This window comes from Dermatophagoides farinae, chromosome 9 (genome assembly GCF_024713945.1).
Source record: "Dermatophagoides farinae isolate YC_2012a chromosome 9, ASM2471394v1, whole genome shotgun sequence".
NCBI classification, from domain to species: Eukaryota; Metazoa; Arthropoda; class Arachnida; order Sarcoptiformes; family Pyroglyphidae; genus Dermatophagoides; species Dermatophagoides farinae.
Window position 1 is genome coordinate 797621 of NC_134685.1, and position 16585 is coordinate 814205.

The 16585-nt window shown below is 30.5% G+C and overlaps 3 protein-coding genes across 4 annotated transcripts; 2 read left to right on the forward strand and 1 right to left on the reverse strand.

Moving 5' to 3' along the window:
- Window positions 1-91: 91 nt before the first annotated feature.
- Window positions 92-1895, forward strand: Rcd-1 (Required for cell differentiation 1). Its single transcript, XM_047061271.2, has 2 exons — window positions 92-240; window positions 357-1895. Exon 2 carries the CDS (start codon window positions 375-377, stop codon window positions 1665-1667), a length of 1293 nt encoding a protein of 430 aa, XP_046917227.2. The 5' UTR covers window positions 92-240; window positions 357-374; the 3' UTR covers window positions 1668-1895.
- Window positions 1896-2459: 564 nt separating this feature from the next.
- LOC124497608 (uncharacterized) lies at window positions 2460-5099 on the forward strand. 2 transcript variants are annotated; one of them, XM_075734117.1, is made up of 3 exons: window positions 2460-3585; window positions 3678-3855; window positions 4010-5099. In XM_075734117.1, exons 1-3 carry the CDS (start codon window positions 3161-3163, stop codon window positions 4010-4012), a joined length of 606 nt encoding a protein of 201 aa, XP_075590232.1. In that variant the 5' UTR covers window positions 2460-3160; the 3' UTR covers window positions 4013-5099. The 2 variants fall into 2 exon arrangements, with proteins under 2 accessions (XP_075590232.1, XP_046917229.2); XM_047061273.2 differs by having other exon boundaries at window positions 4071-5099.
- Window positions 5100-7666: 2567 nt separating this feature from the next.
- Window positions 7667-14042, reverse strand: ptc (protein patched). The gene is made up of 8 exons (XM_047061265.2): window positions 13309-14042; window positions 13052-13244; window positions 12798-12987; window positions 12663-12732; window positions 11506-12594; window positions 9441-11426; window positions 9242-9384; window positions 7667-9172 (listed from the first exon to the last, which is right to left on the reverse strand). The coding sequence occupies exons 1-8, from the start codon at window positions 13846-13848 to the stop codon at window positions 7909-7911; spliced, it is 5475 nt and encodes a 1824-aa protein (XP_046917221.2). The 5' UTR covers window positions 13849-14042; the 3' UTR covers window positions 7667-7908.
- Window positions 14043-16585: the final 2543 nt, after the last annotated feature.

Below are 16585 nucleotides of genomic sequence, written 5' to 3' on the forward strand. Positions count from 1 at the left end.
TTTTTTCATCGTCACATCCTATATGAACGTGTTCAAATGAGAAAAAATTTTTTTTTTTTGTGTTCACGATTTTTTTTTTGTTTTTTTCTTTACATATCATTGTCTCCGCATACACACACAGACACGGTTCGAACAATTATTCTTTTTCTTTTTTACGTTTTGATTTTCTAATAATTTCAATTTCATTTATTCTTATTTTCAAATTAAGAATTGGATTTATTTATTTTTTTTTTAATTCTGGTAAGTTGAATTTGTTGTTATTGTTGTTGTTGTTGTTGTTGTAATTTGTGGTTATTTATTTTGATTCAATTTTTTTTTTTTTTTTTGGTTCGTTTTTTGGTTCATTTGTTTGGTAGATATATAGAAAAATTAAAATGTTATCATCAATTGTTTCATCATCACAACAATCGAATCAATCGGTTGCAATGATGAATGCTGTTAATGCACATGTATCACAATTATCATTGAATCCTGGTCAAAATACTGGCACTGGTGGTGTTCCTGTTTCAACAGTGGTTACATCTAACAATACAACTGGTGTTGCATCATCTGGATCGACACCGGCATCTTCCGGCTTGAATACACCATTGACAATAATTCCTACTATTGTTACCGGTGGTAATATACAATCATCAAATGAAACTGATCGTATATTACAATTAATTGGTGATCTACTTAATTTTGAAACACGAGAACATGCATTAATGGAATTGTCTCGTAAACGTGAAAATGTTGAAGATTTGGCCGTTCTTTTGTGGAATTCATTTGGTGCCATTGCTGCACTGTTGCAGGAAATCATTTCCGTTTATCCAACAATTCATCCACCAACATTGAATGCACATCAATCAAATCGTGTTTGTAATGCTCTTGCATTGCTTCAATGTGTTGCATCACATTCACAAACACGTGGAGCTTTTCTTCAGGCTAATATTCCGCTATATTTGTATCCATTCCTCAATATGAATACACCATCGAAAACACGTCCATTTGAATATCTACGGCTAACATCATTGGGTGTTATCGGTGCATTAGTGAAAACCGATGAAAAAGAGGTGATTAATTTTTTGCTTAAAACTGAAATCATACCATTATGTTTACGTATCATGGAATCGGGAACAGAATTATCGAAAACAGTGGCAACATTTATTTTGCAGAAAATTCTTCTGGATGAAACTGGTTTGAATTACATTTGTCAAACATATGATCGTTTTTCACATGTTGCCATGATTCTTGGTAAAATGGTTTTGGCATTAGCTAAAGATCAATCGGCACGTTTATTGAAACATGTCATTCGTTGTTATCTTCGTTTATCGGATAATCCACGTGCACGTGAAGCATTACGTCATTGTCTGCCGGATCATCTTAAATCCAATACATTTGCCAATTGTTTAAATAATGATCGTGGCACAAAAAGTTGGCTACATCAATTATTGAAAAATATTGAAAAAGATCCACAACAACAACAACAACAATCAATGGGTGGTGGTCCAAATCCTGTAGTTGTTGGTCAATCAGCATCACCAGGAGCCATACAACAAGCTGGAAATAATGCTGCCAATATAATGCTTGCAGCAGCAGCAGCAGCCGCCGCCGCTGGTGGTGGTGGTAATGTTCCTGTTTCAGCTGGACAAATGATGAACACTCCATCTAAATCGAATAAAATGTAAAATTCAACACTCTCGTTTGTGTGTGGATATATCTTGTTATTCAACACTTCAAGAATTTTTTAAAAAATTCATTTCAATTTGTATATCTGAATCAATTTCATCATTTTTTTTTAAATTTGTGATCAATTTGTTTTTTTTTAAATATAAACAAAAGTATAAATAATGTAACACAACAGATGAATATAGTTCTTTTTTTTAAAAAATTAATAAAATTTAAAAATTTGTAAATTATTCGAATCGATAAATTCATTGAATCGAAACAAATTCTGAATGATGATGGTGATGATGAATTTTGTTTTTCTGATCAATCCAAATTGATTTGAAGGAATTTTGATTCGTTTTTTTTTGTTTCGTTCATGTTGGGAAGAAGAAAAAAAAATTTCATTTAATAATGAATATAAATGTCATGAATGTCAATTTGTTTCAATTCATTCACATTGTAAGAATCAAAAAAATTCTCTCACCTTCTTCAATGAAAATACTTACGTATTGGGCAATAATTTGTTTGACATGTAGAGAATTACCTGGCTAAGTGAATTATTTATTTTCATTACTACTAAAACTAAAATGAATAAATGTATTTTCCATTTTGGAAATTTTTATTTCATTCGAATTGAATTTATTTACATTACCTGATGTTAAACAAATTATAATGTTGATGATGAACATCGTCATACAGTGGACATCATTTATTTTATTCCCATCGGACATTGGAACACTATTTGACAATATATACATTGATCAAATTAATTTCTTTAATTGAATTTACCAGTGGGTGGAAATTTTTTTTTTTTTTTTTTTTTTTTGTAACATTACATGCCATCAAAATTCATGATTAATCGTTGGTCAACAGTAATAAGAAAACATTCGAATTTTTTTTTTGCCCCTTCAAAAATATCGTCATTACCAGTGTATGGAAATCGATTATTTTTGATAGACAGGTTTTTTCGATTGATGATGATGATGATGATGATGATGATGGTAGTGATGGATTATCATTATTTGGTCAAGTAAACCCAGCAACAGACAGATCTTAGATGTTCTAGAAAAAAAAAGATTCTCCCATATATATGGATCCAAATTGAGACGTCTCCAAAATTGATTAGCTGTGTGCGTTGTTATATTTTTTGCACCAGAATGAGAAAAATGTTATAATCACCAGTTAGTTAGTTAGTTAGTTAGTTAGTTGTACGGGAATGTGAGAATATTCTCTTGCGCGATCGTCAACTAAACTCGATCAATGGTTGATCGTTGTTAAAATTGACGCCCATTTTTTTATATTTTATTAAAACGACGATAATAACCGACTACGGAAATTCAATGGTTCAATTTGGAACAGACAACAAGATAAAAGCAGGAAAATTTTTTCAACATTCGAAATTTTCATTTATCAATCGAATGTGGTCACTTTTTAACCTGTGTTGACATACAAAGTTAAAATAGAAAATCGAACCATTCATTCGAATTCATTTTAACTTTGATGCTTGAATAGAATGCTATCAAAATTACAAGTGAATCTTGATGATAATAATAAATATCGTCAAATGGTGATGAATGTAAATCGTAAATATTTTTCATCATTGAATGATTGTACAAAATCTTCATTATCGCCATCATCATCAACTGAATTGTCAACAATTTTTTCAACACTATCGACTAAAATGAATAGATTACCGATAACAGCAACAATTAATCGAAATAAAAATAGAATCAAAGCACCAATGTCCACTTGGTCATTAATGATGGCAACATTGTATTTTTTATTATTATTCTCCTGTACAACATCAACATTATTTTGGCGTTTTGCATTGGCTAAACCATATGCAGCAATGGAATTTTATCGTCCATATGATCATCGTAGTGCAATGAATACATTGAAAGAATTGGATAAATATTATGAACAAATGGCAAGACCAAGGTTTGTTTGTTTGTTTGTTGAATATTTAGTTGGCGATGGTGATCAATGCAAATTATCGGTTTAATTTTTTTTTTGTTTTTTTTTTGAATTAGATTTGGCAAACGTGGTAGTACAAACAATAATAATAATAATAATAATAATAACAATGGTGATGATAATAATGTTGTGGATCTACAACAACAACTACAATCTAGTGGTGAAATAATTGAAAATGGACCATATCGTTGGCTATTGATTAATCGTGATCAACCATTGACCAAATTGACAGAGGTAAAGTGATTGATTTATTGTTACGATGACTGAATGAATGAGTTGATCACAAACACACACACATACAAAACCATAATTTTCACAGGAATGAATTTTTTTTTCTCAAATTTTTATCAAATGCACGATTTTTTTTTTGATGCTTAAATCCATTAAGTAATCATGTACAATTTTCATCATTATCATCTTTTAATCACCATCATCATTATGTGGAACAGAATTATTTATTGGAAATTTTAGCCGAAAATCTTGCACGACGTATGGATATAAAACGAAGTAATGAGTCAAAACGATCACAACAACAACAACAGCTATCATCATCATTAGCAATGCAGAATTAAAAATTTGTTCAATCATTCTAAGTAGAAAAAAAGGATAAAAATCACAACAACCGAAAACAACTCGGAAATTTCAAAGATCAAAAATCATCGAAATTCATCAATGAAATAATCGATACACTTTAAATAGGAAAAAAATCAAAATCAAAATCAAAATGCTTCATAAGAACTTTTCTTCAGAAAAAAAACTATCATCATTATCGTTTGCTGGTTTTAAACAGAAAAAAACAAACACTCACTTTTGCACAAAATCATTCACTTTTTTTTGTCAATGTTATTTGTTGTTGTTGTTGTTGTTAACAGGGTTCTTCACAAAATCATCATCATCATCATCATCATCATAAAACCAAATGAAACTTTTTGTTTTTTGTTGTTGTTGTTAAAAAATAATGGTATGTGGTGTTATATTGAAATGGACAAACAACAATTTCAATCAATCAATCAATCAATTATGAGCATTTGCACTAAAAAAATGAAAAATGAATTGACAATTATTTTTTTTTTCATGGCTAATTCAAACAGTAATCTTTACAATATAATGATGATTAAAAAAATTTTAAAACATTGTTTGTTTGCCAAACAACAACAACAATTTCAATCGATCGATCGATAGTCACATCGATATAATAATACCACCACCATCATCATCATTAATGAATAATCAATCTAAATTTAGATTTTTAATTCTTCATTATTTTTCCATATTTTAAAAATAAATTTTTACAAATTCATGTAATGATTTAAAAAAAAAAAAAAACACACACACACACACAAGCACGCATATGACACAAATTATCTTTCAAAGATAAACAAAATATATAAAAGAATCATCACAATCATTAAAATTATAGAAATCGATAAATTGATCATTTTTTCTCTCTCTCTCTCTATTTGTGGAAGCAAAAAAAAAAAAAACAAATTGATTGGCAATAAATTCAAAAAATTTTTTCAAATTGAAATAAAATGAGCTTTGATTGATTAATTTTTTCTATTTAAACCCATATGGCTGATTTTTATAAGTGAAATACTTACGTGTGTCTAAATAGACTTTTGCACTGGAAATTTTTTTTTTCATATTGTTAAAACTTTTACATTTTCCATTGAGTTAATTCATCATAAAAGTAAAAAAAGAAGAAGAAAATGTAAACTGAATAATTGATAAGTTGTTCATTGTTGTTCATTATTATAAAGATGTCCACTTTTGGAATTGAAATGGAATTGATCTGTCTTGACGATTATAATAATAATGCAATAATTGATCATTGATTCATTCTTACTAATCTTACATAAATCATGTACATTTTTGATGATGACGAATATTTTTGCAATTATCGATAATGATCGATCAATGGACACACACACGTTCCAATTTCAAATGAATCCAATCAAATCGATGATGATGGAATATTATTTTTTTTTAAATAAAAAAAAAATCTATTGTCCATTATCTTGATGGACAATCAATCGGATTAAATTTCATGACGATGATGATGATGACGATGATGATGATGATGATGATAAAAATAACCATCATTCGAACAAACATAGAATCGTAAACCAAGAATAAGAACACAGAAGAAATGCGAAAAGAATTTATGCTTGTTGTTGTTGTTGTTGTTGTTTTTCTTTAGTCATATTTATTTATTCATTCATTATCGACATTATTTTGATGAATTTTTGTCCATTATTTTGATTAGTTTTTTTTCCCCAATTCTTCGTATGTCATTGTCATCCGATTTTATCATTCGACATTTGTTATTCGGTTAAGAATTTAGATTAGAAAAAAAAACATCATCATCATCATCATCTATTTATGATTATAATAAAAACAAACAAAAATCTGTCCATCATCCGGAGTTCAGGAATATTCTCTACATAAAAAAATGGACTTTGCAATTTTTTTTCTGTCGTTGTTGTTGTTGTTGTTGTGCATATATTTTATCTACAATCAACACAAACAACATACGAGTGGAATATTGGTCATTTGTTTTTTTTCCCCATTGAATTACAACAACACAAAAGTATAAAATTCTTATCTTTCTTTCTCTTTTATTATCTGCCATCAAACTCTTTTCCGTCGTAATAATAATAATAATAATAATAATCAGAATGAATATGATGATGATGACGATGATGAATTTCGAATGAAACTAAAACAAAACAAAACAAAAAAAAAATAAATAAATTTACATACAATTGATGATTTCCTTTGGGAAACAAACAAACAAACATATCTTCCAACAACAAGAACAAAAAACAAATGATGATGATGGTAATGAATCGAAATCGAATGTTTGCGTGTGTGTGTGTGTGTCAAAGTTGATCTTCATACAAACGACGAACGTAGGTTGTGAATGTGACGCCGTCAAATAAAAAAAATATATACATTCGAAATATTTCATTCCATTATTTATCATTATCATTGTGAGATGATAATGTTAGCCAAAAAAAAAAAAAAAGATTTCAGCTTCATCAGTAATCCTTTTTTGTTGCTCTCATAACCATTCAATACCAAAAGAATTCACATGGGAAATACCTTTGTTCTGTTTTGTCGGTGTGTGTGTGTATGATATTGATTCCAAAAATTTTCCACTTACAATTCTTTTCCTATTAATTGTTTCTTTTTTTCTTTTCTTCATCATATATTCTTTTTGTTTGTTTTTTTTTTTTTTTTTTTTGATTATTTCATTCAATGAAATCCATCCATAGTACATAACAAGGTGGATTTTTCAATTTTATTGTTGTGTTGTAGTTGTCGTTTTTTTTTTTTGGTTCTATCTATAGATGTGTTTCCATCAGAATATTCGCACTTAATTTCATTATATCCTGATCATCATCATCATCATCATCATTGCTAATTATCATTATTTTATTTTTTTTTTGTTCTGATGATATATGTGTGTGTATTTGGCAACCATTTCAGCAGAATAAAAAAAACACACATATGTTGACAACAACAACAACAACAACGACAACAACAATAATAATAAACAAACAAATGAGAACACATGTTAATAATAAAAAAAAAATTCAATCAACAATAATAAATCATTGTCAAGAATATTTTTGTTGTTGTTGTTGTTTTTGTTTGTGACTGATGAATGACGAAAATATTTTGTCATCATAATTCCATCAATTTATGTTTGATATTTCCCGAATAATAATAAAAAACAAAACAAAAAACCAAACATTCAGGAACACAAATATCAATGAATTATAGTAAAAAAAATATATATATTGAATTTACCTGTGATTGATTAGTATATCGATTTAATAAGCAAATTATATTACCAATCTATCTATTGTGATGAACAATGTCATCGAATTTGAGCCAATAATTAATCATTGTCATCAAATGAATATGAGGTCATTTCCATACATATATATTGTGGATACGGAACAAAAAAAAACCGAAACAAAACAAAACAAAAAAAACCTCGCCCACATACGGAAATTTAAATGGTTGACTATCGAGCTTATAATAAATAAATATTTATTTATCATCATCATCATCATCATGTTTCCGGCGATGAAATGAATAGTTCAAAAAAAAAAAAAATAAAATAAATATAAAACATAACGAAGACAAAAAAAAAATTGTTTTTGTCTGCTTGTATACAATAATTGAATTTATACATACATTTTTTTTTATACAAGAAAGAAAAAAACTAATCAATTGAAAATTAACATCAAGCAAAAAAAAGAGTATTTTTAAATCTCATCGCCATTGCTGCTGCTGCTGCTGATAATGATGAGGATGATGATGAGGATTGTAATGCAAATTTGTAGATTGATTCATTACTGTTGATGACTGTTGTTGTTGATATGTGCTAGCAGTTGTATTTGCATTTCCAATATTTGATTGTGATGGTTGTTGTTGAAATCGTCGAACTTGTTGTTGTTGATGATGTGGATGATTGACTGTTACAGATTGTCCTGGATAAAAATGATATTCATGTCCTGTTGTTGTTGTTGTTTGTTGATTATGTGATGTATTATGATGATATGATGGTGGTGGCTGTGACATGAAAATTGGTTGATAATGATGATAATTTGCACCTGGAAATGATACCATTGTTGGAACCATTGGATGTTGATATTGTGTATGAGGATTTGACATTGATGTCGTCGATGGTGTTGTTGATCCTATTGTTGATGGCGTTGGTGATGGTGTATATGGATGTAATTCAATCTGTAATTTTGCTGTTGCCATTACTTTTGTTGTTACAGTTGTTGTTGAAGATGATGCTATCGAATTTGATGATTCACAACGAGAATTATTATCATCTGTTGACATTGATGGTGATGGACTATCAGTTGTTGTTGTGGATCCAATCTCTGAAGTAGGTGTTGTCGATGTTTTTGGGTTATTATTATTATTTGTAATTGTTGTTTCGACAACAAATTCCGGATGAACAACGATTGGTTGTGCTGCTGCTGCCGGTTGTATAGTTGCTATATTCGTAGTTGGTTGTGATTGCTGTGATGATGATGGTGTGCCCAACGTATGAGGTATAGGTGTTGTTGTCGGTGTTGGTGTTGACTGATATGATGATGGCTCTTCCGATATCGTTGATAAACTTAATTGTGAATGCATTCTTTGTAATTCTTTACGTTGTTGACGATAACGATTAAATAATGATGATGGTGTACGATTAATTAGTGATGGTGATTTTCTTCCATTTCTACGACCTATACCAGCTGTTTCTAGCATTAGTGCTTCTATATATCGATCATTGGATGATGAATGACCACCAATACCACCATTGTTTGAATGATGATGATTATGTTGATTTATCGATAATGGTGGCCATGGTAATATAATCGGAGATGGTGGTGGTGATGGTGTTGAAATTCGATCTTCATGTTCTAATGATTGTAATTCAGATTTTGGTCCAATAATTGACAATATAATAGGTAACAATATAAACGAATTGATCGTAATAATCAAAATAGATGCACCAAGTACCATGAAAAAGTATCTATAAGATGATAAATTATACAAATGATTATGATTATTAATAAAAAAAACAATCAATGAGGCTATATACCTAATGATAAAATCAAATTCTGAAAATGATAACATTATCAATCCAAAAAGCGTGGAAACAATTCCATGTAATACTGGATTGGCCATATGTTGCAATGCCATTGACATACGTTGATTGCGATTACCTAAAGCTGTGTTGAAACTCTGCCCAAAACAACATCGATGAAATTTTGCAACAACAAAACAGAAAAAACACTTACAATCGTAATATGAATCAACGGATTCAGTGATATTCCAATCGATACAATCAAAATGACAGCTGGTAAAGCACTAAGTTTAATACCGATCCAACCGATAAAACCGAATAGAATCATTACGTTAACGACAAGATGTGCCACAATAATCATCGGTGTCCATAGACTACAGGTTAGTATTAATGTAGCGAAAAAAATTCCAATCAAAACAGCCAGTAAAGCTACGATCATATAGAAACGAAGACCAAGATATTGTTCCCAATATGTGAATGGAATACCGGTAGGAAAATTTGGTAGGCCACGTTCTTCAAAACGTTGACAAACCATACGTACATCCTGGATAGTTTGAACAATTTCTTCAGTCGATCGAATATTATTCAGATTAAATGGTATCTGTGTAAATATTAATGGTGGTGATTTCGGTATCTTCAATTCAACATCATTTGTTTCATGAATCCATTGACGTGGTTCAGGTTTAAATGCAGCTTGTGAAGCACCATATGACATAACATCATTTGATACCCATGCCGTTAGGTAATTATAAAATGCTTTTGGATTAATAATTCCTTGACTATCAACTAATCGAGCTGAAAGCAACAATGATTTATCCACCGGATTATCTGGCCTTCCAGTTTGAACAAGAAGTTTATATGCTAAAATTGATTCAGATGTTGCATTTGGATACCAACGTTCACGTGTTATACAGCCACGTTTGCGATCATAATCGAATGCATCTTGTAATTCTTTTAGCCAATCACGAAACATTGGTAGCCAAAAATCTGGCAGACCACCATCATCATTTTTAATAATAGCACCGATTCTATTGAATGTTTGATGATAATCATATAATAAACGTTGACCATTTGGATAATCAAAATTTCCTTTTGTAACAGCAAAAATATTATAATAACTGAAATATTGTCGTCGTAATTCCAAAAAACGATATTCATTTGTTCCATGTGGTACAATGTCTGTAAGATCAAGACCATCATTAACTTTTGTGATACCAATCACTGAAATTACAATCAAAACAAGATAACAGAGAAGTACGAGAACTTTTATTGGACGACGTTTCAATACTGGTGCAATATAATGTTCAATAACATGTGTTGTAGAAAATTTAAATAATTTAATTGTTGATGGTTTCAGTGATGATATATCTGATTGAATTTTATTAAAAATTTGTGGTTTTGGATCCGATGATAATGATGGTGCTATTGGTGTGGTTTCTTGAAATTCTTCATGATGATCATCATTATTTTGGCCATCACATTGTGTACGTAAATCACCACCACAATTATTACATTGTCGTATCATTTCATTATCATCAACATTGACATCATTATCATTATCACAAACAAATGATGTTGTTCGATGTTGACAACGGCAAATTGTTGTTGTTGTTTTTGACGATGATGATGAATTTCTTTTCACATTATCATGATTATTAGTCATTGGTTGAATACTGTTTAAATAGGCATAATTATATGGCTGTTTATATTGATATGGTTGTTTAAATAATGATGATGATGATAATTTCGATGATTCGGTGGTTATTTCTGATGTTTGACTAGATTGTTGTTGAAGATTCGAAACTGGATGTGTCTTACATACAGATGTTATCAAAATTTTATTATTCTGTTGTTGTTGTTGTTGCTGCTGCTGCTGAAATTGTGGTGTACGACAACAAAATAGATAAAAACACATGTTGATCAAAAATGATGATGTTTTCACTTGTTGATACTGTTGTGTATTTGTTATTGTCGTCGATTGTAGATATAAACTACGAAAACGTAAATCAATCGAAGCAATAGCTGGAAATAAAACAATCACAGCAATCGAAGTGAATGTAATTAAAATAGCTGTTTGTAAACAAAAACAACGTAATGCTGGTATCGGTATAATTGCTGCCGAACAAAATGCAACAATATTGCCAATTGATGATAGTAGTATATTGAAACCGGCTTGTTTCAAACATTCGGCAGTTCGATACTGTAAAAAATGATTTAAAAAAAAAATTTGATTATCATCAAAAAAAAAAAAAAAGAAAATTGAATCAATTTTTCATTACCTGATGTGGTACAAAATTAATCATAAAATCCGTAGTATAAAGATGTGCCAATAAAAACATATTATCAATACTTAAACCAGATGCTAACAATGGTACAATTTGTGTTGTTGTTGCATTGAATGCCAGACCAATCAATGCACAAACACCAAGACCAGAAGCCACGGCTAAACCAATCAATAAAACACCCAACATACCAAGTATTGATTGTGATCTTTCTAAACGTTGATGATGTTTATTACGCCATCTTGATAGTGATAAACCAGCATGTAATAACATCAATATATAACCAATGGCTAAACGAAAGAAATTGACTTGAGAAAAATTTCTCATTATATCTGTCAATGATGCACTGGTAAAATGATGAACATCATATTGTTGACTACCAACAAAATCTGTTTCTACCATAAATTTTTTCAATTCTTCACTGAATTTTCTTTGCCATGCGTGTAAAATAGCACGTGCTTTATCAATTGACCAATCCATTACATGTTGAACTTTAATTGTACGTTGATGATATTCAAATAGATTCTGTTCACCCATTAGTTGTATGATTGATTGTAAGGCTTTAGCACGAATTATATGTCCAGAACGATTTTTAGCAATACCACCCACAATAAGATCTTCAATCCAATGCATATATTTGGTTGCAAATCCATAACAACCATCGGTTAATTCATAACCAATATTTGGTGATTGTCCTGATTGTTTATTCGGTGCTGATAATGGACAATTAAGATCATGTGGATCTAAACATGGTTTTGATTGATAAGCACTGGTTATACCGGCACGTTTCATAAATTTTCTAATTGTTTCAAGTGGTTCAAGAATTGGATTAATACCAGAACTACTACCACCATTATTGTTATCAATTTGATTATTACTATCAATAGTAGCACCGGATGATTCAATCGATTGTTTCATCAATGTAATCATAATATCAACCATTTGTTGTGGATTAAGATTCGTCCATTGTACCTGTTGATTGTAGCCCGGTATTTTCACTGGAATTTCTGGACCAAGTAATTTAGATCCTTCCCAAAAACAATCCAATGGTGTAATAATGGAGCAAGGAAAAATATTTTCTAAAAGCTAATTTCATCAATGAAATTAATTAGATGAAATTCATTTGAAAATAAAAATCATGATAGAAAACTTACCGAATCAAGATGATGTTTATCAAAGTAAGGACTACTTGGTGTATAACAAATATCTTTAAGATTCCATGTCCTATAGGAATGATGGATCAAAAATTGTTTTCATGATTGAAACATAATTGACAAAGAAAAACTTACGCATCAAACATTTCAACACTGGTAGTGATAGCTGTACGCATCACTTTCAAATGAAATAATAATGCCGATGAATTTAAAACGGTACCATATTCATTTTTAGGTGTTTGTATGACTATCTGATCGGTTGTACCATAACCATCGCCAAGAACATTACGTACATATTGTAGTTCTTTTTCTAGTCGTCCACCATCTTTTTGAATTCAAGTAATAATAACAAAAATTATGTTGCAACAAGTGACAGAAAACAGACATACCTTCAATCCAAAGTTTTTCTACATTATCTTCAATATGAACAGATTTAAGTCCAGCTAAACAAACAACCAATATTAATGATGCAATAAACATAATGGCACCGGCTTTCCGTTGTATCCATAAACCTAATTCAAAGAATCTTGCTTGGATCATGAAACGTAACCATAATGATGTACCATTGCCATTTGCTTTGCCCTTAAAATACGAAAAAAAAAATTCATCAATCGATTCGAATTACATACAATACAATTCAAATTACCTTTTCAATTTGATTCAATGCTAATTCTGCATCAAACCATGATGGCCTTGTTAAAATATCAGGACTTTTGGCACTAGATTGTTTGACTTTAATCCATGCTGGATTTGTTTTCGATGATGGATGTGATATATGATGATGATTATGATAATGTTGTTGAGAATTAAATGGCAATAATGAATGATGATTAGAGATCATTGATGATGATAATAATGAAGGTATATTATGATGATGATGATGAGAAGGTATTGAAGATTCAATACTATCACAAGAATCGGCCAATGACCATATTGATGATGATGATGATGATGAATCATTATTTAATCGTTGAGTACTATTATTCATTGTTGTTGATAATAAAGATGGATGTATAAATGATGTTGGATCATATTGTTGATAATGAGAATTATTATGTTGATTCATTATATATGGACGATGATTATTATCACCATCATCACCACCACCACCACCACCACCGGGATCCGATGGATATGAACATTTTCTAGTTCTATTATTATTTGACATTTTTTTATTCAAGCTCATTGTCGTTTGGTTATCTATAGAGAAAAATGCGGAAAAAACTTAAACTAAATGATGATGATGATGAAAAAAAAACAATGAACACATTCGTTGATTAACCAATTGGAACACAGGCACAAATTTTTCTCGCTAATGGAAAAAAAAATTAAGTCATTAAAGCCAAAATGTTATAGGCACACACACACACACACACACACACACACGAACAAAAAAAAATACAACAAAAAAAAAATATGAGCGAGCCCAAGCTAGCGTAGCAAGCTGTAAATTAAGTTGTTGTTGTTGTTGTTGTCGTTGTGGTTCATGTTTGTGAATGTAATGATCATGATGAACATGATGATGCAGAAGCAATGGACAAAAACAAAAAACGGTAGCTCGTATTTTTTTCTGGTATAAATGCATGGGTCAATGTAAAAAAAATGATTTTCGATTGATATCCCATAATGATGATTTTCGATGTGTGTGTATGTACAAATCGTTGTTATGAGTGATAGATGAAACGAGCAAGTAAAAACAATCACATGACACAAACAAAATGAAAAATATACCGGCAAAATGATGATGATGATTGTTGATTCTTGATTCTTGAATGAAGAATTCAATGAAGAATAAAAATAAATTCGAAAATCAACAAATCCAGACACACAATGATTCTATTTTTTGATTCTATAAAAAAAATTGTGTAATCATCGATGTTTCATTACAATACACACACCCATCTACACAGAAAAAAAATTTAGAAAAAATTGATGGCAACAGATTTCTATGCACAAATCGTTTGTTGTTGTCGGTTTTTTTTCACTATTTTGTTCCAGGATCATTGGAATCAAAAAAAAAAAAAAAATTCAAATATTTTTGATAGTTCAATTATTATCATCATCATAGAAAATTAACATAGTAGGGTAGTGGAAATCAAACAGATCATCATGTCTGTCTTGTGTATGTTTGTGTTTGATGTGTATGGTGTGAATAATAATTTTTGGATGAACTTCGAGCTTCGAACTTACCATTTTTTTTCACATAAATTGGTTGTCGTCGTTTTTTTTCTGGTCTGTGCATGAGTATGTGTGTGTTGTTGTTGTTAATGTTGTTATTGTATCTATTGGATTGATCTTTGAAAAAAAGAGAGAGAGAGAAAGGAGGAGAAATGGTTGGGGTTTCGGTGTGCTACCAAATGGCCACACACCAAGAATTTTCTTCTTCTTTTTTTTATTTTTTTTCTACCAGAATGTCTGCATTTGTATAATGGTGAGTGAATAGATAGATAGATGAATGAATGAAAAATGCCTGGTGCACCATACACTAACCTAACACACACCATGATCATATATTCAACGATTTGAAAAAAAAATTTCGTAAATGACTAGTGGTGGTGGTTCATGGTTTAGTTTTTTTTCGGGTGGTGGTGGTGGTGGTGTGGTGGTTGATCAATAAAATAAAAATAAGGCTTTGAATTTGAATCGCGAACAAATTTCTTCAAGAATATCTTGGCCATTTTTTTTTTGGCTTTCTTTCTTTATTGTAAACTTATTGATGATGGTTACTGTGTGTGTGTGTGTATGTCTTTTTCATTCATTTCATTTCATTGCCCTTGTTGTGTAGTATGTAAGGGCCCTCTCTCTCTCTCTCGTTTTCATTTGTTTTTGTTTTTTTTCGGTTCAAAATCAAAAAAAAACGAAAAAAAAAACATTCATAAATTCAGAATAAATTGCGCGCGCCAAAAAAAAAATTCAATTCATCAAATTGATCATGATGATTTTTTTTTCTTCTGGAAAATTTTTTCGTTGTGGTGGTGGTAGTAGAAATTTTTTCAGTTATAGTTGCTGATGATAATTGTAGTGGTGGTGGTAGTCAACTTGTTCTTTCAACTTTGACTTTGAAAATAGCCAATCTTTATAGCCATCATCATATTATCATGGTGGCTAAGCCACACACACACAGGTCAAAACCTATAGATAGGTAAATCCTGCTGTGTACTGAATGTGTGTGTGAGGTAACAAAAGGTGGTCGGTGAATGGAAAATTTTATTAGATCGATCGATAAGAGAGTATTCAATATCTACAAATAGATTAGATACATTTTTAGATAGGCAAAATAGAGAGAAAGAAAAAAAAGATAATAGAGACATTCAGCCAATATTTATTTATTATTTCTCGTTGGCCATTTCGGTTTTTCATCATCATCATCATAACAAAATCCGATATTGTTCCACCACCACCACCAACCAAAAATCGATCAAGGTAGATGAGATTGTGAATCAATCAATCTATATCAGTCTTATTCAATGGTGGTGGTGGTCGTTTGAGGGGTTTTGCATGATTTGAATTGGAGGGAACAAAAAAGAGAAAGAAAAAAACTTCGAGTGAGGTCTCTATCACTATTCATTCATTTCATTCAAAGACAAAAAAAGACGAAAAAAAGGAAAAAAAATTCTTAGCATTGGTGATGGTATTAGAGGAGAGGGGGTGGTGGTGATCGTCGTGGTTGTGGCCATCATCAACATTTTTTTTTTCGTTGATACTTTGTTTATTTGTATAAGCCAACCATGATGATGATGATGATGACGATGATTCGATTCGGACAACAGGCCAAAGATCATCACCATCAACAACAAACTGGCTATGATTCCGGTCTATCTCATCATGCATACATAGAATATGGCTATAGAAAGTCTGGTGGTGGGCAATAATCGTCAAGTTTTTTTTTTGTTTCATTGTTTTGTTGTGACGATTATTTCAGC